This window comes from Hibiscus syriacus, unplaced genomic scaffold (genome assembly GCF_006381635.1).
Source record: "Hibiscus syriacus cultivar Baekdansim isolate YM2019G1 unplaced genomic scaffold, ASM638163v2 tig00109978_pilon, whole genome shotgun sequence".
In the NCBI taxonomy this organism is placed as follows: domain Eukaryota; kingdom Viridiplantae; phylum Streptophyta; class Magnoliopsida; order Malvales; family Malvaceae; genus Hibiscus; species Hibiscus syriacus.
The window spans coordinates 338,510-361,129 of NW_024062545.1; the positions used below are offsets into that span (position 1 = coordinate 338,510).

Below are 22,620 nucleotides of genomic sequence, written 5' to 3' on the forward strand. Positions count from 1 at the left end.
AATATATGAACGAAAATATAACAAAATAAAATTTTTACACATAAACGTAAATAATTTAAATAATATAATTTTATATTATTACCTGTACCGCAAAACTATTTCGACGTATATTCCCACTTTCTAATTTTACAAACACATAAATTAATTGACAACAATTAGTATAATATTTTTTCAAATAATCATAATAAACAATAAATATAATAAAAACATTTATCACAAAATTACCTTATAACGAAAAATCGAACTTCTGAATAAAATATGAGAAAATTGTCATAATTATTGACTCGTTGACGGAATTGTTGTATTAATTTATAAGTTGAGAGGAGAGATGTGAGGAACTTAATCGGGGAGAAGGTTATTTATAGCCGGGAAAAGTTACAAGACGCAGTACCTGCACCGCGCCTTATATAATTATATCAGTTAAAAATATGACGCAACCCTTGCCCTGCGCCATATATAAATCAGAATTAAAGGTAAGACACAACCCATGTCCCGCGTTATAACCCTACGTGGCCTAAGATGCGCCCTAGGGACTGCGCTTTACACACGTGTATCCATGTCAGCCCCTTACACACATGTATCCATGTCAGCATAAGACGCGCTTCAAGGGCACGTCTTATCCCACGTGTCGCCAAATCAGCATATAGCGCGATGTAGGGGGCGCACTTTACCGCTAAAGGTGTTAAATCGAGAAATATAATTTGACCGGTATTAAATCGATAAATATACCGATCATCGATGATTTTTCAAAAAAAAAAAGCCAAATAAAAAATTACAAATCCAATTACTGATAAAAGTCAAGACCACAGAAAAAAAAACTAAAAACTCAAATGATCCTATGGTAGAAAATTCCGCATCTCATCAAAAAGCCAAACGATGATAATCTGACAGCTACTACTTTTGAAGGTGTATGACTTTTAATACAGTTGAGTAGCACACGATACTGTAAAAAGCCAGTGTTATATAAATTTGGGAGAAAACTTCAATTAAAATCCCCTTATTTACTTTCTCTCTAAAACGATGCCCTGGCTTTTCATCATCATCACAATCGTATAAACATCAGCAGCAGGAGGAGAAAAAAAGAAGAAAGAAAGACGAAAAGATTGTCAATCTTCTATAAGTTAATCCCCGTTGATTAAAATTCTGTAGGTCTTCGATTCTCTCGAAAGACCGATTAATCAATAATTGTTCTATTTAGGTACTTAACGAGGAAGAAAATGAAGATTGAATTTTCTTTGACGTGTTTTGCTTTTTATTTTTCTTATATGTTTTTTAAGCTAATCTATTAGTTGTTTGCTTTGTTTTCTTTTACCTTCTCGTTAATTTCTTTGTTTTCTGTCTTTTTTAATTACCGTTTTGAACTGTTTTGAGTTGTTCTAAGGATTGATCGTTTGTTTTTATGGTTTTGATGCATCGTTTTCCTCCCAAACTAACCCTAATTTATTTTCTTTGTTTTGATTCCCTTTCGTCTTTTAAGGACTTCTTTTTTTTTTCTGGAAAAAAAATTAAATTGCGAAGTTTTATAAACTGAATCTTTTTATGATTTTTTTGTTACTGTGGTACTGTAATTTTTCATGTTCTACGATGTCTGTTCTTATTTTCTTCCGTAGGAAACTATGAATTTTTGCTTTGCTTAATGCGATTTTCTTTTTCATAATATTACAGGTCTCAGTGAATTGCTTTTGTTTGGAAATTAGTCAGTCCAAAAGAAAGATAAGTAACCCAATTCTCATGGGAAGTCGAGGGCAGAAACGAACGGAAACAACTGACGAATTACCAGCAGATAAGCGAGCTTGTAATTCATTAGAGTTTCGACCAAGTTCCTCCAACTGTTCCTCAATCCGAACTCACCTCAATTCACCAATTTCTACTCCCGATGCTGAAATGGAAACTTCCTCTTCTGCCTCGGGTTCCATCCGATCCGATGGTGAACACGAGAAGGAAGAAGATTCAGGTTACGGATCATGCGATTCTGACGATGCCGAGCAACAACCACGGCATCACATTTTAAGAGATTATCAGAGAAGAAGATCGTCGAGTGATCATGGGAAGTTGAGCAGTATTTTGTCAAATTTGAACGGAGGAGGAAATGGAGGTTCTGGTCAACTGGCTGCGTTGACTGAACTTTGTGAAGTGTTGTCATTTTGTAATGAGGATTCGCTTTCGAGTTTGATGGTGGATTCTTTATCACCTATACTTGTAAAGCTTGTGAAGATTGAGAGCAACGCTAATATAATGTTGTTGGCTATTAGGGGAATGACTTATTTATGTGATGTCTATCCTAGATCATCTGGTTTCCTTGTAAGGCACGATGCAGTTCCTGCTCTTTGTGAACAATTATTGGCTATTGAATATGTGGATGTGGCTGAGCAGGTATGTTTTTAAGTTTGTTTGTTAGATTATAGTGTGATTGAAGTTACAAAGTTTGTTATTGTAAGAAACTGTAGTGAGATTGAAGTAACAGAACTTGGTTTTGCTGAGAAATATTTTGTAATGCAGTGTTTGCAAGCATTGGAGAAAATATCTCGTGATCAACCGCATGCTTGTTTACAAGCTGGTGCAATAATGGCTGTTCTAAATTTTATAGATTTTTTCTCAATTAGTGTGCAGGTAATTCATTTACAATTTGTTCTTAATTTTAGGATTAGGGTATATGCTGTTTCATTGAATTTTGATTCTAAATTTGCAAGAGAGTTGCACTTTCAACTGTGGTGAACATTTGTAAGAGACTTCCTCCAGAGGGTCCTGCACGTTTCGCTGAAGCGGTTCCCAAATTATGTGTTTTACTTAAGCATGAGGACCAACAGGTTTTTAATTCTTTGTGGTTTTCCTCTTTTTGATGTTTCCTTGAATGTATTTATTTCTCATATAGTTTTATTGACCTAAGAATTTGATGTTCAAATTTCTAGCTTGTTGAGAGTGTTGCAACTTGCTTGATCAAAATATCTGAGAGAATGTGTCAGTCTTCTGAACTGCTGGAGGAACTTTGTAAGCATGAGCTGATTAATCAAGTCACACACCTTATGAAATTGAACAGCCGGACCACTGTATCCCAGCCAATATACAATGTAAGTTGGTTTCCTTGATTATTGGTCAGCGATTAACTATATTCATATTTCACTGCCTGTTAAATGATGATTTGATTGTTCCATGTTGGTTGCACTTGGCAGGGCTTGATAGGATTACTTGTCAAACTTTCTTCTGGGTCTTTTGTAGCTTTTAGGAATCTCTATGAGCTAAATATAAGCAGCACACTGAAAGATGTCTTGTCTACTTATGACCTCTCTCATGGAATATCTTCTCCACAGTTGGTTGATGGCAATTGCAATCAGGTTTGCATCTTACAGTGGACTTATCTGAATGGCATTCCAATTTGTTTTGTAATGGCTTGAGTGTTTATTTTGAGTCTACCCTTGTGGCGAACAACAGTTATTACTGTTGTGACGGGCACTGGGTTCATGTCCTACCTTAATACCATTTTAATTGGTTTTCTATCCATGTTCACTATTGCTATTGTCTTTGGCAGGTACATGAAGTTTTGAAATTGCTCAATGAGCTGCTTCCCACCTCCACTGGAGATCAAGCTAATCAGGTAGTGTTGGATAAGGAATCATTTTTAGCTGATCACCATGATCATCTGCAAAGATTTGGAATGGATTTATTTCCCATGCTGGTCCAGGTTAGTTCCTCAATATGTACAATTGAAATGTCTGTATTTTGTCCTTGCAATAGTTTTGTAATACATTTCTCACCAATTGAACAGGTAGTAAATTCTGGTGCAAACATATATGTTTGCTATGGGTGCTTATCTGTTATCAGGAAGTTAGTTTTTCTGAGCAAACCTGACATTCTTGCTGAATTGCTTAAGACTGCCAACATTCCAAGGTGAATAGGAATTTTTATTTTATTTTAAAATAATATATTGATAAGTCAACAGATCTTGAATGTATTTTCATGAATCTACATCTGGCAGTTTCCTGGCTGGAGTGTTTACTCGAAAGGATCACCATCTGCTGATATTAGCCCTACAAATCACTGAGATCATCCTCCAAAAGCTTTCTAATGCTTTTTTGAACTCATTTGTAAAGGAGGGTGTTCTTTTTGCGATCGATGCACTACTAATGCCTGAAAAATGCTCGCAACTGATGCTTCCAGTGTTCAGTGGTATCCAACCATCATTTGATTCAAGCCAAAAGTCTTCTGCAAGGGATTTCCAGAGATGCTTGTGCTATGCATTTGATACAGTGCCATCTTCCTCTGTGCCACCTTGTAAGATTGACAAGGATGCTGTTTGCAATCTTGCTAAACATATAAAAACCAATTACTTTGCTCCAGAATTAGTCGAGTCTGAAAAAGGAATGACTGATGTTCTTCAAAACCTCAGAAACTTATCTGCTGCCTTGATTAATTTGATAGACATGCCTGTTGATGGTGATACTCTAGCTCAACATGAAGCGAAGTTTTACAGCACATTGCATCAAATTATACTGAAGCTTAATGGTAGAGAACCTGTTTCCACTTTTGAATTTATTGAAAGTGGAATCATGAAATCGCTTATACATTACCTATCCAATGGGCTGTACACGAGAGAGAATGTGGAATTTATTGGTAGTTGTGATCTTTTGGGTGTTTTGGGGAAGAGGTTTCAGGTCTTCGCAAAATTGTTTTTCTCTTATTCAGATATCCTTGTTGAGGACTTGCCAGTGTCAATACTAATACAGAAACTACAAAGTGCATTGTCATCTTTGGAAAATCTCCCTGTTATTTCAAGCCATGGATTCAAGCAGAGAAATTCTTTTGCTACAGTCCCAAATGGACGTTGCGTTATGTATCCATGTTTTAGGGTTCGTTTTGTGAGGGAGGAAGGGGAGACCTGCCTCTCTGATTGTGCAGATGATGTTTTGTCTGTTGACCCGTTTTCTTCATTAGATGCCATTGAAGGATATCTGTGGTCTAAAATTTTTACTAAACGAACAGAAAAAGGGCATTTAAATGCAGAAGCATTGGAACAGAGGGACATTCTACCTAATCTTTTACCATCAAATGCAAATTCTAGTCAAGGGGAGAGTTCAGGTTTTATAGACAGCACGTCCGCTGATTTGCCAGAGACACAGGTAACTTCTGTAGTTTGTTTACCTTAAATATTAGCATTTTTTTCTCCTTTTTTTCATTTCTAGATCTGTTATGGTAATTTTTTTTAGTAAGTTTTGAGCTTTACTCATTCTTTCAGTTGTGCTTTTCTGTAGGAAGATGAGACTAACTTGTCACAGATGGCCTCTGAACAAGTGCATTTCAGAGAATTGAATTCTGGTGAAACAATGTCTTTGGATGAAACCAATATGGTATGTATTGTTAGCTTACTATTGTCTCTCTTCTTGTATGTATCATAAGAACGTGCTTAAATTACTCTTTTAAATGTCTATATCAGTGGTCTCTTCTCACAATAAGTGCTGCTTTTATTTAGAAAGAGGTACTTGGGTCTCACTAACCGCAAATTGGGTTATTTACAGGGCTCCGCTGGGAAGGAACAAGAGTTTCCTACAGAGTCAACTAAAGCAATGGGAACTCCCTGTTCTGCCTCTGGTAGTAATGACATCAAAGATTTGTCACCAAGACTATTGCTTTATCTAGAAGGACATCAACTAGGCCGTACTTTGACGCTATATCAAGTGATTCTTCAGCAGCTACTAAATTCAGAGAGTGAATTTATAACATGGTCAAAGTTGTGGAGCAGAGTATACACAATAACATACAAAACAGCTGTGGAATCTAAGCAAGATGATCCTCATGGACATACATATGTAGAAGACAATTCCTCAGTATCAGATAAAAAGATTGCTTCTATGCAGAATATGGCATTTTTTTCCAGCATGTTTGCATGCAATATTGCTTCTGATTTGGATAAATTGAGTCCTATTTATGATATACTGTTTCTGCTCAAAATTTTGGAAGGCATCAACAGATATTCATTTCATCTAATGTCTTGTGAGAGAATATGTGCATTTGCTGAAGTTAGGATTGATAACTTGGATAATTTGAAGGAAATGGTTCATTCAGTTCCTCATAATGAGTTTGTGAGCAGTAGATTGACAGGAAAATTAGAGCAGCAGATGCGGGATGCTTTTAATTTGTCTACTGGTGGTATGCCTTCATGGTGTAATGATTTAATGTCTTCTTGTCCCTTCTTGTTTGGCTTTGAGGCAAAATGTAAGTACTTCAGATTGGCAGCCTTTGGTCCACGAAGAGTTCAACTTAATGCCATTTCACGTAGTAATTCAGGTGCTTCAAATGACAGGCAAACTACTTCAGGCGGTTTGCCTCGTAAGAAATTTTTAGTCTTGCGTGATCAAATTCTAGATTCTGCTACCAAAATGATGGACCTACATGCTCGTCACAAGGGACTTCTTGAAGTGGAATATGATGAAGAAGTTGGCACTGGCTTGGGTCCAACTTTGGAATTCTATACTCTTGTTAGTCATGAATTTCAGAAACCTGGTCTTGGCATGTGGAGGGAGGACCATAGTTCAATTATCACTACAAAGACCTTGCTTACTGATTACGTAATCCCGAGAAGCAGTTTTGGGCTATTCCCTTGTCCATATTCACCTAAATCAGATTCATGTAGTGGGATACAGTTCTTTGAAGTATTAAAAAAGTTTGTACTTTTGGGCCAAATTGTTGCAAAGGCTTTTCAAGATGGAAGAGTCCTGGATGTTCCCTTCTCCAAAGCCTTCTACAAATTAATTTTGGGTCAGGTACACATTTTCAGTCATGATTTAACTGTCCCTTAAACATTAAGAATTTAACATTGCACTCCTGCAATTAAGATACGCAACCTTTTGGTTTTGTAGGACCTTAGTTTGTTTGACATCCAATCATTTGACCCTGAGCTTGGTAGGACGCTACTGGAGTTTCAGGCTATTGTTAATCGGAAAATGCATCTGGAATCCATTTGTGTTGAAAACTCTTCATTGGAACAGGATTTGTATTTTAGAAATACCAAGATTGAAGACCTTTATCTGGACTTTACCCTTCCTGGTTATCCTGATTATGTTCTTTCATCCGAGTGTAATCACAAAGTGGTGAGTATTTCTAAACCATGTTTTCATTCACTAGATCCATTAATCTAATGAAAAACTTGATTCACATTAAGTTATTCATCATTCCAGGTAAATTTGGATAACTTGGAGGATTATATTGAGCTTGTGGTGGATGCTACCATACATAGTGGAATTGCCAGACAAATTGAAGCTTTCAAGTCTGGATTTAACCAGGTATGTTCTTTGTGTTCTACTTAACTGAAAACAACAATGGAGATGTTCAATTTGTTCTACATGTGTTGTAAACTTGAACAAAATAATGTTCAACTAACTGTGGAGCAATTCCTTGCACCTTTAAATCGTGAGTCATATTGCCTTTTTAGTGTGAACGTTCTTTGCTACGAGACGTACTTCCACAAGTTGGTTCAGCCATTGGTAATTCAGTTGCCCAGGGGCAAATTTGGTTTTGAGATCTATTGTTTGTTCATCTATGTGCTCCCATGTCTGAAGTTCTCTTGCTTAGTAAATATATTGCACACGAATTTTCCTTTGGGACTCAGATTTGGATTTTATATTTTAAAACAAGAAGTGAAAATACTCAAGTCCATCTGCATCTGGTGGTACATTCCAGGTTTTTTCAATTAGTCATCTCCATATTTTCACAGAGAAGGAACTAGAGCGTTTACTTTGTGGAGAATGTGATAATTGGGCCGTATGTATATCTATCTCTTGATTTTTCAGTGTATTTATAGAGAAAAGAGGGATTTACTTTACTAAATTTTTATGTTGTTTTTCAAGCAGTTCAATGAACTTCTGGAACATATCAAGTTTGATCACGGATATACTGCCAGCAGTCCACCCATCATTAATGTAAGCATTACTTTCAGTTTCTTCATTTTTCCACTTCCTTTTTTCATCTGTTGAAACCAAAGTCACTGACTCACATGTTGAATTTCAGCTACTGGAAATTATTCAAGAGTTTGAATTTGCACAACGGCGATCATTTCTGCAATTTGTGACCGGTGCACCCCGTCTACCTCCGGGAGGTTTGGCATCCTTAAACCCCAAATTGACAATCGTGCGCAAGGTCAGTTTAATAAAAATAAATAAACCTTAGTTTCCCAGTTTGTATGCATATATTTTTCATTTGCTTACATTATGTATTCATCATTTCTTTCAATGTGAATGTTTCCTTCAGCATAGCAGCAACTGTGCTGATACAGAGCTGCCCAGTGTCATGACTTGTGCCAATTACCTGAAGTTGCCGCCGTATTCTTCGAAAGTAATCCTTTAAACTTCCTTAAATGAATCTTAAGATTAAATTCCTTATAAGGATCAAGCTAAACTGAGAAATTGTGTTATTTATTTATATATATATTTGCAGGAGAAGATGAAAGAGAAACTCTTATACGCCATAACGGAAGGGCAAGGGTCATTCCACCTTTCATAGCCTTTTTTGCAGGTACATATCTGTGAATTTGTAATTATTATTTAGGTAGGTGCTGGGTGTACATGAAAAGGGGTGGAGAAGAGCAGTATGGTTGGGGGATCTTGATGCTGTAATGGAAATAGGTGACACAATATTTGGGGTTTGGGATTTGTAAGTAGAGAATGGGTGTTGGTTTGGTTATCAAGTTTGGGGGCTTAGCTTTGTATATATTGGAGTGATGGCTGTTTCTCTAACTTTTTATTAATGCTCAAAGATGTTTAGCACTGTCAGCATCCGTTCCTTTTTCGCAGTGTGTGTCGTTCTTATTTATTAACATCAAAATACTATCAACATTAATTTGTTATATAAAATTAATTGTTTTAGATAAATCTATTACAAAGATCTGGTGTATTATATAAATGAACGGGATATGATCCTGTTACATAATGTAAAACTCTTTTAGTTTTACACAGATTTAAGATTGTTGGATGAGTGAAAATAGATAACTGAAAAGAGAAGATATTCATTAGAAAAAATGAGTCAATCTTAATTATCTATTTTCATTCATTCATCGGTCTTAAATATGTCTAAAACTAAAGAGTTTTATATTGTGTAAGTGGATCCTAACCTAAATGAATTATATTGACATTTAAAATTATTGGTTAGATAATCTTGATTTTTTAAAATAGTTTATCATTTATATTATTATTTATTATAAAAAGTTGCAACTCACTATAAAATAAAAGTTTTAATGAACGTTGAAGTGTTAATATTATGAAATGATGCATTTTGAGTTGCTATTATTTGGAAATTAGATTCTAAATTTTTCATTCAAACGTACTTTTGAGAATACTTGATTGTTTCCTAAACTAGAGTTACTATGTAGGAATCGTCTTTCAGGTGGGTCCGAAATTGAGTTTCGATTTGAAATAATTTATTAGAGTCGCCATCGATCACTTTAAAAAACATGTAGGTGGATCGGATACCATTTTATCTGATCTGCGTTTTACCAGAAATGTGTCGGGTTTTAGAGTCGGTTACGGTCAAGGAATGATTAGTACCTTTGAACTGCCTTTTCGGTACCAATTAATTTATCGGTTGTCTTTGATTGCGAAAATTAAAAATTTTAAATTGAAATTTAAAAAAATTCAATTTAAACTAATTACCTTTAATCGGTTGGAAATATCCCTAAAAAGTCAAAAATGTTATATTTTAAAGGTAATAAAATAAAAATAAGAAAAATAAATAAATAAATAAATAATACACTAAAATTAAAAAAAGAATAACTAAAATAAAAAATTGCTAAAATTAAAAAGGAAAAAATGAACAACTAAATTGAAATAAATTAAAATTGATGGACTAAATTGGTACTAAAAACGAACTGCAAAAGAAAAAAAAAGTTAGGGGACCAAATTACAATGAGAAATGACTTCAAGCAAACAAATAAAATTTCTCCAAACCTGGAAGGATTAAAACAACAATTTAGCCCTAACCTTCCAAGACCAACGGGGTTACCCTCTGGAAAATGCAACCGGTGCACGTGTTTTGTGAAAACCAAATTTCAATTTGGCTTAATTCTCCTCCTTTAATTCCAAAAGCTTTGAATAGTTTTACCATACACTTCACACGTGGAGAAATGAATAAGACGCTTGTTGTTCTCTGAGCAGTACTTCACCACAGGAAGCGCATCAATAAAATTGATGTAGATTGTGTCAAGCGGGCGAGTATTATAGTCTGCCGGAGTACAGATCGCTGCAACATTTTCGTGAGATCTGCCATCTTGATTAGGCCTTCGAACTGCTGCAAAGCATTGACGAACCGGCGATGCAACTCAGGCGACCAACACCTCTTTTGCTTCCTACCGGAATGCTGCAGCTGATTGGAAAGCACTGCCAATGGTACAGACCGAAAATTCGATTGATCATTGGTTGCGGAACACGAAACTGCTCCAGGAACCGGTATCTCCTTTGTCTCTTCTTTCCTCACTGCAAAACTCAAACTTGCCTTGAATGGCATAAACGCTCTCGCTCCTCCCATGTTTTTACATGGATCTCCATGGTTTCTCTTATTATCTAGAGTGTGATTAGTGTAGCAATCATCATCAGCATCAGCAATCCAGAGCTGAACGGAATGCATCCAAATTTTCTTGTCCTTACAATTATTGCAGTTGTTGTTTTCCGATTGAAACGTCGGGATCTTCTTGGCGAGAATCGGGAGCGAAACGCCGAGAGCACCAGCCATCAAGATCGATGCGATGACTACGAGTTTGTATTTCAAAACCTTGGTTCTGTTGCTGGCATCGAGACGAGGAAGCAGCTCGTCGTCACAGGTACAGTGCAGAAGCCATGGAAGAAAGAGAAATAAGACAAAGAGAGAGAGAGAACCGAGCCCCACCTTTCGTGTTTTTTCTCCTCCCCAAGAAGAAGACGTGCGAGGTGGTGGGTGGGGGTTGGTCATGTATGTGAGTAGTGGTTTAATGGGTAATTTGCAGGAAATGGGGGTTAAACAAAAAATCTGTAAAAATAATAATAAAAATATTAATAAGAATAATAATAAAAATAAATAAATAAATAATAATATTTTTTTAAACCTGGAAAAAACGAGTGTCTACAGCTGCCTTTCTTTGCACATTTTTTTGAGTGAACAAGAATAGGGCAAAGACGAAAAGACAATTAATTTTTGTCCGGTCCGCTCAAATGTGATTGGGCTTCCTGGAATTAGGCCTTTGTCTTCTTCTCGGTTTAAAGATTTCGGCTTGAAAATTCTTCTAGAAAGTAGTTCATCGCCGTCATCGAGCTGAATGAAATCGAAATCGTCAGTTTTTGTCGACAGATAGCCCTTCTCGCCTTGAGCTATACTGCAAATGATGTGCCTTTGAGCTGAGCGTAGTCGAACTCGAAGGTATTTTGTTGGCAGATAACCCTTCTAGCCTTGAGTTATGCTACAAATGATGTGCCTTTGAGCTTAGTGTAGTCGAACTCGATGGTCTTTGTGTTTCAAGAGAAATATTTTCAAAGGTTTTTTTCGTGTTTCAAGAGAAACGATTTCAAAGGTTGGTGTTTCAAGAGAAACTGTCTCAAGAGAGTAAAAATTTTTGTTTCAAGGGAAACTGTCTCAAGAGAGAAAATTTGTTTCAAGAGAGACAAAACTTTGTTTTGAGTAAATTAGTGTCAAGCGAGATGACCCCTTGTTTCGAGAGAAACAATCTCAAAGGCGATAGATAATATGCTTGTTCCTGAAGATGAATGTTGCTGGTAGGTACGATTCTCTTCGTCGTGAAGTTGAAACCGTGGATGACCCCTTCGTTGTGAAGTTGAGCCTTGAATTGGATATTCTTCGTCGTGAAGTTGAAATCCAATGTAAGTTGCGTTGTTCCGTGGCCAATATCATTCGCTGTGAAGTTGAAATTGACTCTGAAACTGGAAAGTTTATTGACAGACACTCCTTCTTTGAGTTGGATATCCTTAGTCGTGAAGTTAAAATCCAATCTAGAGATGGATGTTGCTTGTATGCATGATTCCATTCGTCGTGAAGTTGAAACCGCGGGTGGCCCCTTCGTCGTGAAGTTGAGCATGGAATTGGATATCCTTCGTTGTGAAGTTGAAATCCAAGTAAGTTGTATTGTTTCAAGTCCAATATCCTCCGCCGTGAAGTTGAAATTGGTTCTGAAACTGGGAAGCCCCTTCGCCGTGAAGTTGAGCTTTGAATTGGATATCCTTCGCCGTGAAGTTGAAATCCAATCTAGAGTTGGCATGATATCCTTCGCCGTGAAGTTGAAATCGTGGATTTGTGGGCACGATATCCTCCGTCGTGGAGTTGAAATCGTGGATGGCCCCTTCGTCGTGAAGTTGAGCATTGACTTGAATATCCTTCGCCGTGAAGTTGAAATCCAAATATTTGTGCTGTTTCGAGGCCAATATCCTTCGTTGTGAAGTTGAAATTGACTCTGAAACTAGAAAATTGTTTGTTGACAGCCAGCCGCCCCTTCGCTGTGAATTTGAGCTTGTGTTGTCTCGAGTCCAATATCCTTCGCTGTGAAGTTGAAATTAACTCTGAATGAAACTAAATAGTTGTTTGTTGACAGTCGCCCCTTCGCTGTGAAGTTGAGCAACCACCATTAATTTTTGAATACACTTTTGAATCGATTATCTTTCATCTTGAAGTTGAAATTTTGACTTTAAAAGCTCCAAAAAAATTATGTATGCTAAAATGATAAATGCGATGCTCTTAAGTATGTCTAAGATACATGCAACATGAATTTAATTTGTTTTATTCCTTGGCTGGAGCCTCATTTTTGTCTGCCAGTCTTGTACTCGGGATTGACCATGCCTTCTTTTCTTCTCGGGTTATTGATATTGTCACAAGTGTCATCTGGTCTCTTGGACTGATTGTCTTGTGAAATGCTCGAAATTTGACATTGTTCGTTCTTTCTTCAATAGAGGCAAAAATGAGCCTTAGTACCTTCTAGGACCTTTCACATTTGAGGTTGTCCTGTTTGAAAATGTTTTTTTCTTTTTGTTATTCAGGTGGGAAAAAAGATATGAAAATAGAACAATTCTGTAAAACATTGTCTCTTAATTCAGGCTCATAATTAAATCGGATCAAATTGTAAACATGAGTTCAAAGAATATCAAAGGAATCAATAACCCTTTTAATGCTTTCAGAGTTATAACTTTTTGACAAATATTCAAGTGGATGAGTTGGTTTTAGGTTGACCTAAGGTTTCATCCATAAAAAATGTCATTTTTCGGTCATTGCAACATGCTTTTTATTTGGCTTGACATTTCAATTGGATGAGGACAAAATGATGCAACTAGCATTATCAATTACTAGACCCTCTATTTCGGTTCTCTGAAATCTTCCATTTGTTCAAGTTTTGTAAGCTCCTTTAACAAAGATAGTGCAAAAATATCGGTCTAAAAATGAAATTCCTGAGTGCTCGTGTGAAATTGACTATAACAGGTGTTCCTTAACTCTCTTAGTCCATCATTACCGAAAACTTCTTGCTTAGATAAATTTGATTTGATTTACCATTGTTTGGCTAGTCGAATCCATAAAGTCGGGGTATTCAACCAATTGCTTTATAGGGATAGCTTAATATTATAATCACTTTTATCAGGTTTAACTGAAGGGTTCATCTCATCACAAAGCCTTCGACCTGACAAAAACAGTGGAGCAAACACCGAATTGCCAAGTGTCCGAGCAATGTCATGGTTTGAACACAATCTATTCATAAAATCAAGGCTTTCGAGTTTCCTTTATAACCAATTGCCTTAGTGGAATAACTCAGCTTTACGGATTTAATTTCTTAAGATTGTCAAGAAGAACCTGTTATAGTCTAGGTGTTTTTGAAAGTAAAGGAATCTCATTTTTAGAGTTCAATTTCCAAATAACTCACCTAAACTAGATTTGATTACTCAACTATTCCATCTGTGAAGATCATTATCGACACCGAACGTCTTAAGAAAAAAATATAATAATGTCATATGCAAAAGATGCCCCATGTTGTCTGCACCTATGCACACCTAAAGGCCAAGCCTCTTGTTTATACCCTAATGAGAGGAGAAGGTTATATCGGTTCTTGTAAGAGAAATGTATGGTGTTCGAGCGTATCTTTCGGGGTAAGGTCAAAGTCCTTTGTTTTATCGCCTTTTAATCATGTTACTTTGTCAAAGGCCTGTAACTCCGATTCATTTACGGAGTTTTTTTATTTCAACTGATATTCAAAGAATTTCAAGTTGTAAATTTGATTCAACGCTCATCATAAATTCATTTAAATATCCTCATAAAATAAATATGTCAAAGTTCAAAAGCAAGTTACAAAAAGAAATATGAGAAAGTTAAAAAAAAAAAATAAGTTTAAACAGAATGCTGCAAAATGGAATAAATCCTTATTAGGATGCCTCACTATTTCCAGAGTGTTGAGGATTAGGGTCTTCATATGTACTTGCTCCCTATTTTTCAACCGTTTCACTTGTCGGGACTCCTTTTGATGTACTCTCAACTGCACAAATCGGGAATGTCCTGGCTTTCATCGTAAAATTCCTGTGCTTTTCTATTTGAACGAGTGTTATATGGATGAGGTGCGTCTAACTCTTGTTAGTTAATGTGAATGAAAAGAAATGAAAATAACAAAAATGCAAAATATGTTTCAATGCATAATGCATGCAATGTTCGAGGAATTGATCCAAAAAATGTGTTTGTTATTATAAATAATCCTTATTGGGGACAAAAATGTTACGTCTTAAGAGACAAAAAACATTTTAATGGTATAGATCCCGAACACCCTCTGACAGGTTGATTATTCTTCCATTTTTTTTGGGTCACCGGTTGAATACCCTATCGAGCCGTTCCAGCTTCTTTAGCTAAACTGTGCAAGTGACGAGCTGCTTGCCCCCAAAAAAAGGTCTCGAAAGACTGCATCTCCGACTTTCACTCTCTGCCGAGGTTGTTTCTAACGAAAGTGTCATTTAAGCCCTCCATCCGAAACTTATCGGCTTGTTTCTTAGATTCGTCAATAATGGTCTCCAGCTCAGCTAGGGTTTTTCCATCTTGTTCTCGTAGTTTTTGAAAGAGCACTCCGGGTCCGTAACCTTTTTCTTGTCTTACCCCTGCAACTAGAAAAGTTAACTTTGACGTGCTTGGTGGAAATCCCGGTCCATCCTGAGTATTATTTGACCATAGCTGGACTTCTGAACTTTTCATCTCTTGTATTGTAACCCCTTTGTCCATTAATGCAGATTATTCATGTTTAACAAACACATTTTTTGTTGATCAATACCTCTTTTGAATGAATGATGCAAAAGATGAAAATAAAATGAAAGAGAACAAAAATGAAAAGAGTTGGTGAGGTAAGGATAATAATTAAAATAATAATGAAAATAACAGTCCTACCCCACATGATATCTACCCCACATGCGTATTATTCCTACCCGAACACGATCTCTATCCCGCATGCTAATTTCAAACGAATCCTAATCGCATATTTGTCTAGTTCGCATGCTTTGAACAGAAAATAAAGAAGGAAATAATTCAGGCATCTTAGGGTTTGAAATGAGGTTTTGGGGTGGGCTCTAACCCCTGTAGTCTCCCGGTTTAGGTTCTAAAAAGGTATTCGAGTTCTCATTACTGGTGCCCCATTGGGCTTGCCAGACCCTTAGTCCTAAGCTCATTACAAGCTTATGTGAACTAAGCTAAACTCGAGATGATACATCCCCTTATTCTTATGCGGAGAATAAATTTACACGAAGACACAAGGTATATGAATCCCGAAGGTTACTTGTTAGGCCCATACGGAGAATAAATTCCCACGAAGGCGTTACTTTCACCCCCACTTAAAAGGGTTTGGAGCTCGGGTATAGAGTCAGAGTTGAATTTTTCAAAAATATGAAATCATAGAAAGAAAACATCAGTACAACTATTTATTTAAAAAAAATCAAAGATAAATAATTAGAATCGAATAAATAAATTAAAATTAAAATTTGTAATTTTCGCTCAAAAAGACAACTTGAAATTAATTTCGGCCTGACTAATTTACTTATCCCAGTGGAGTCGCCAAGCTGCCAGAACCGTCTTTCAGGTGGGCCCGGAATTGAGCTTCGACTTGAAATAATTTATTAGAGTCGCCACCGATCACTTTAAAAAACATGTAGGTGGATCGGATACCATTTTACCTTATCTACGTTTTACCAGAAATGTGTCGGGTTCGGGAGTCAGTTACGATCAAGGAAGGATTAGCACCCTTGAACCGCCCTTTCGGTACCAATTAATTTGTCGGTTATCTTTGATTGCGAAAATTGAAAAATTTAAATTTAAATTTAAAAATTCAATTCAAACTAATTACCTTTGATCAGTTGGAAATATCCCTAAAAAGTAAAAAATATTAGATTTTAAAGGTAATAAAATAAAAATAAGAAAAAACAAACAAATAAATAAAAAATACACTAAAATTAAAAAATAAATAACTAAAATAAAAAATGCTAAAATTAAAAAGGAAAAAATGAACAACTAAATTGAAATAAATTAAAATTGATGGACTAAATTGGTACTAAAAATGAACTGTAAAAGAAAAAAAATTAGGGGACCAAATTACAATGAGAAATGACTTCAAGCAAACAAATAAAATATCTCCAAACCTGGAAGGATTAAAACAACAATTTGTCCCTAACCTTCCAAGACCAACGGGTTACCCTCTGGAAAATGCAACCAGTGCACGTGTTTTGTGAAAACCAAATTTCAATTTGGCTTAATTCTCCTCCTTTAATTCCAAAAGCTTTGAATAGTTTTACCATACACTTCACACGTGGAGAAATGAATAAGACGCTTGTTGTTCTCTGAGCAGTACTTCACCACAGGAAGCGCATCAATAAAATTGCTGTAGATTGTGTCAAGCGGGCGAGTATTTTAGTCTGCCGGAGTACAGATCGCTGCAAGATTTATCGTGAGATCTCCCATCTTGATGAGGCCTTCGAACTGCTACAAAGCATTGACGAACCGGCGATGCAACTCAGGCGACCAGCACCTCTTTTGCTTCCTACCGGTCTGCTGTTGCTGATTGGAAAGCACTGCCAATGGTACAGACTGAAAATTCGATTGATCATTGGTTGCGGAACACTAAACTGCTCCAGGAACCGGTATCTCCTTTGTCTCTTCTTTCCTCACTGAAAAACTCAAACTTGCCTTGAATGGCATAAACGCTCTCGCTCCTCCCCTGTTTTTACATGGATCTCCATGGTTTCTCTTATTATTTTTGTCAACACACCTTTTCGTCCTACTAAAATTCAAAATTTTAAAAATATGATAGAATTTTACTAGAATTCAAATTCTTAAAAATATGATAGAGTTTTACTATTATTTAAACTCATAAAGATAGGATCCACAAACATTATAAATAGTCATTGTAACTCACTATTATAACACATTCGGACAAGAGATATACGAAATACCAAACAAAAAATTACAAGCAACTTGTAGCCATTTTTCGAAGCATTTATATTTTGAAAGGTAAAGTTTATACTTTCGCATGTTATTTTTCCTTACTCTTGCTGTGTTTTGATTCGAAAGAAAACCGAGAGAAGTGTTTTTGGCCAATGAACGGGGGCGTTTTCGAGATCTATTTTTGTAGATTTAGCCCCCGAGACTTGTGTTTTTTTGAAAAACTATTCGGATTTTTATAAACGGGTCGTGTGGATCCGTGTGTTTTGCCTCTACAATGGGTTAATGCCCATTTCGGTCCCCATAATTTTAAATACATGCAGATTCATTTTTTCTTCAATTGACTTTTAATTTCGACCCCTAATTCATTTTTGTTTTAATTTAACCCTTATTATATATATATATATATATATACATTTAATTATATTTTATTTATTTATTATAGTTCTCTTTTTTTCATTTTTTTTGCGTTATATTATATTATTTTTCTATTATATATATATATATTATATTATTATTTTTTACCTATGTTTACTTATTTACTATTTTTTTACTATATTTTCCTAACGTTATATATATATATATATATATATCTTACTTTATTTTATTTTATATTTCTATGATTACTATTTTTAGTTAATATTATATGTATATTATTTTTCATTTATTTATTATTATTATTACTATTTAGTATTTTATTATATTATACATACATTTTTATATATATATATATATATATATATTATTTATTTATACTATCTATTTATTTTCATTATATTTTTAGTTTCTTTGTTCTTATTATTATTTTTCCTTTTTTTTAAAAATACTTTACCTTTTTTATTCTTTTTGTATATATATTTTATCTTAATTTATTTTATTTTATTCAATTTCATTTTTTTTGTTTCATCCAATTATTTTATGTTTATTATTATTGGCTTCATTTATTTCCTTGATTTACTCTTTAGTTTTGTTACTTTCTTTTATTATTATTATTTTCTTTTAACATCTTATTTTTAAAGGTATTTCCGTAAACTCATTAAGGGTAAGTAATTTGGATCAAATTTTACATTTTAATTTAACTTGCGATTTTCTTAATCAAAGATAACTGTAAATTACGTAGTACCGAAAGGGCAGTTCAAGGGTGTTAATCATTCTTTGATCGTAACCGACTCCCGAACCCGACACATCTTTGGAAAGACGCATATCAGGTAAGAAATAGGGTATCCGATCAACCCATTTGTTTTAAATAAATGATCGGTGGCGACTCCAATCCACAATTTTCAAGTCGAAGCCCAATTCTGGGGCCCAACCGAAAGACAGTTCCGACAGCTTGGCGACTCCGTTGGGGAGACAGGTAAGTGAGTCAGGCTAAGGTAATTTCCAGTTGTCTTTTTAATGAAAAGGGTAAGTTTAAATTTTAAGGTAACATTTCGATCCTTATTACTTACTTTTGATTATATTTTCGAGTAAATAGTTGTACTGACAGTTTTTTAATGATTTCAGCCCTTAAAGATTTTTCATCTAAGGCTCTAAACCCGAGCTCCAAACCATGCTTTAAGTGGGGGTAAAAACGATGCCTTCATGTGAATTTATTCACCGTGCGGGCCTAGCAAGTAGCCTTCGGGATTCATATACCTTATGTCTTCGTGTGAATTTATTCATCGTGCGGGCATAAGGGAATGCGTCCCCTCGAGTTTAACTTAGTCCACACAAGCCTGTGATGGGTTTAGGACTAAGTGTAACACCCCCAACCCGTATCCAATCCGGATACGAGTCCGAAGTGTCACATTGACTTTTCAAACATTTATTCGTATAAAATAGTGAGTAATTTAAAAACTTTGATAACATTTAACTTATTCAAAACGTTTACAAAATATATATCATAGTTCATACAATTTATATCTTTAGACTACATGCCAACTACACTCTATATACAGTACATATATTTTCTGATCTGACATTTGGTAAGGAGAACTGACCTGTCTTGCTCCGCATTACTCTTTACTCTTCTCGAAACCTACGTGTGAAACAATCACACGCTAAGTCGAAGACTTAGTGAGGCATAACAACTTATAATGCACTTTATAACATATATCAATACATGCATGTTCTGTTCTATCATGTTATACCAATTTCATGCATTCTTCGTATCATATAAAATCATATCAGATTAATTACAGTAAATACATACATACACATAATTCATCATTAACAGTTTATCATGTAATCACATACTTTTATGGTTAACCTTTTCAATCAAACACTATACACACACAACATCATATCATTTCTATAACATTTATCATACCACTAACATATATTTGTTCATATCTCTGGATTAGCCCATGTACATATATGAGAACTATTGATATGTGAGTCTATAGAGGTTGTGCACTATGCTGTCACCACAGCTCGTATAATTGCACCGAAGTGCCACGTAGAATTGCATCGAAGTGCCGCGTAGAATTGCACCGTAGTGCCATATAATAATGTCCATAAGGACTACATATCATTCCTTAAGAATCATATATATATACTAGGGATCAAGTATGTGTCTCACCAGACTTCACACATGTTCCAAAGAATATATATATGTCCCGAAGGACCACATATCATTCCTTAAGAATCATATACATATGCCAAGGATCAAGTATGTGTCTCACCAGACTTCACACATGTTCCAAAGAATACATATATGTTCCGAAGGACCGCGTAGACCCTCAACTCTTGGCATGCCAACTATACCCCTAGCTCTCAAGACACATAACATGGGCATTTTCTTTTATACTATCATTTCACATAACACATAGTTCAATTACTCATAGAACATTTTCATATGAGTCACATTTACATGTCACATAGCTTATATACTTTCTCACGTAGTTACATAGATCCATATCATATAACATATATCACAAAGTGCACATAATCACACATATCATATCATGTAGCTTAGATCATTTCTCAGATATTCATATAAACATACATATCATATCTTGTTCACATATGATCATATATGCTTCATATAACACATAGAAACACCTAGAACACTTTCTCATAGCTTATATCAATTTTCAGAGTCCTTTCATATTACCTGATGACATATATCATATATATATATATAATAACGGATATCATATTATCTACCTTATGCTCTATTTCTTTGTATTCCCTTAGATTATAAATTATGCCGTATTTCTAAACATATATCATTTAATAGTATTTTTATTTAGGTACTAATTTAATCTCTTTACTTAATTCAATTTCATATATTCATTATAATCTTTTCATATAGCTCCATTATACTAATTCTCATAATAAATCATACCACTAGGTACTTGTCCAACTCATGTTTCCATTATGCATATACTGTTACCTATGTTTACCTAGTTCATATCACTTCTTATAAACTCACTTTCATCATATTTTCCTATTATTACATATTTTATCTCATAACCAGGTATCCACATAGTCTTATATTTCATTACCATATTACATATATTTGTTCTCCTATGACCCTTAATAAACATCTATTTCTATTTCCCTACATCTCTCGACTTATCTTCTATATTCCTATAATTTCATAACTTATTTTATATCATTTTCCCTTTTTATTCACATAAACCATCTATTTATTTAGTTCAATTTCTCATGACTTCCACAATACTCTTTAATAAAACTTTGTAGCTCTTCACTTTAATACATAAACCATAGTTTCCTTTAATTTATCAATCTTCTCTATATAACTTATGTATCCTTATTTGTGCCCTCGAATTCATACTATTCTCTTAGAGTCTCCTAACATTTCTCGTATAATAACTTATACCATATAATATGACTTATACTTGATTATCTTATTCTCTCATGTTCATTTCATTTCTTATGACTCTATCATATAACTTATTCCATGTTATTCCATTATTACATAATAAAGTCTTACATAAATCATATAGCATATACAAATCATATCATTATCTTTAGTCATGCATATATACAATCAATGTAATACATATAATCACATATAGTTATAACCAACACATAATCATGTCTATGACTTCATGCATATTACTCTAGAAATAGACTCATCGCAAGTCTTATTTCCATTAAACACTACATGTCACTAGTATGCACTCACCTTGGCCTCACTAGTCAATTTCAATCTCTTATCTTTCCCTTGATCGATCTTACTTGCCAAATATTCCGTAATTGCTTTACGCGCAGAATCTACATAAATGTACATTTTGAGGCAATCATTAGATACCTACACCTTGTAATTGGATACTAGCAACTTAAACGAACTTATTAAACCAATATTCACATTTTTCCTTTAGGGGGAATCGGTTCCCTACTAAGGGGGTATCGATTCCCTCATGACATTCTGGAAATTTTTGTTCGTTTGAAGGGGTATCGGTTTCCCTTGAATGGGTACCGATTCCCCTTGCCCAGAAATCATATTTTTAACTCGAAAATTACTTCATTTCCTCTCAAACACTTCATATATCATCCCCTTTTCATTCTTAACTCTAGTACACATACTTAAACCAATCTATATTCATTTATTTCATCTTAAACCTCAAAATCCTATCTTCCATATGAGATTCAAGAATCATACTAAATTTTCAATGTGTTCTAATTCCAATTCTAACACTTCATACTTCTTAATTAGATTGATGACAAGTCAAATTCATCCATAAAACTTCAACAACCATACCATATCAAAATTTCATCTTAAAACTCATATTGCAAATTCCTTCATAATTCCTTTATCTTATTGTTTAAATCCCATATAAGCTTTCCTTAAGCTTATTTAATACCCAAAGAATCAAAACTAAGCTTAAAACTCAAGAATTAACCAACTGAAATTAAACTTACCTTTGCCATGTAGCATACGGGAAGAGAGGAGGAAGGAAATGACCCAGCTCCAGAAATTTCTTTTCTTCTCACCCTTCCCACGTTTATATCACCTTTAAAAGAAAGATAAAAATCTTTCTGGTCAAATGACCATTTAACCCTTAATTTCCTTTAATAATTACTAATTAACCTTCATCATATATATCTAATAATCATTAAACTATTTCATTCTTATACTTTAGTCACCAAATTCTGAAACTTTACAATTTGGTCACTAACCCGGTATTGCGGATGTTACACTAAGGGTCTGGCAAGCCCAAGGGGGCACCGGCAAGGAGAACTCGGGTACCGTTTTTAGAACCTAAA

The 22,620-nt window shown here is 34.8% G+C and overlaps 2 protein-coding genes across 5 annotated transcripts in view; both read left to right on the top strand.

Moving 5' to 3' along the window:
• Window positions 1-14,309, top strand: part of LOC120211640 (60S ribosomal protein L4-like) — a 30,173-nt gene extending 15,864 nt beyond the window's left edge. The window contains exons 3-5 of the mRNA XM_039210140.1: window positions 2,061-2,066; window positions 13,170-13,179; window positions 14,297-14,309. The gene's annotated coding sequence lies outside the window, so the exon portion shown is untranslated. The remainder of the gene's footprint in view (window positions 1-2,060; window positions 2,067-13,169; window positions 13,180-14,296) is intronic.
• LOC120211639 (E3 ubiquitin-protein ligase UPL4-like) lies at window positions 1,001-8,759 on the top strand. 4 transcript variants are annotated; one of them, XM_039210134.1, is made up of 18 exons: window positions 1,001-1,198; window positions 1,666-2,373; window positions 2,500-2,610; window positions 2,691-2,807; window positions 2,910-3,068; window positions 3,171-3,332; window positions 3,527-3,679; window positions 3,764-3,885; window positions 3,974-5,114; window positions 5,247-5,342; window positions 5,511-6,755; window positions 6,852-7,082; window positions 7,170-7,274; window positions 7,672-7,752; window positions 7,842-7,910; window positions 7,999-8,127; window positions 8,239-8,322; window positions 8,425-8,759. In XM_039210134.1, exons 2-18 carry the CDS (start codon window positions 1,732-1,734, stop codon window positions 8,488-8,490), a joined length of 4,713 nt encoding a protein of 1,570 aa, XP_039066065.1. In that variant the 5' UTR covers window positions 1,001-1,198; window positions 1,666-1,731; the 3' UTR covers window positions 8,491-8,759. The 4 variants fall into 4 exon arrangements, with proteins under 4 accessions (XP_039066065.1, XP_039066068.1, XP_039066069.1 ...); XM_039210137.1 differs by having other exon boundaries at window positions 1,702-2,373; XM_039210136.1 differs by having other exon boundaries at window positions 1,004-1,145.
• Window positions 14,310-22,620: the final 8,311 nt, after the last annotated feature.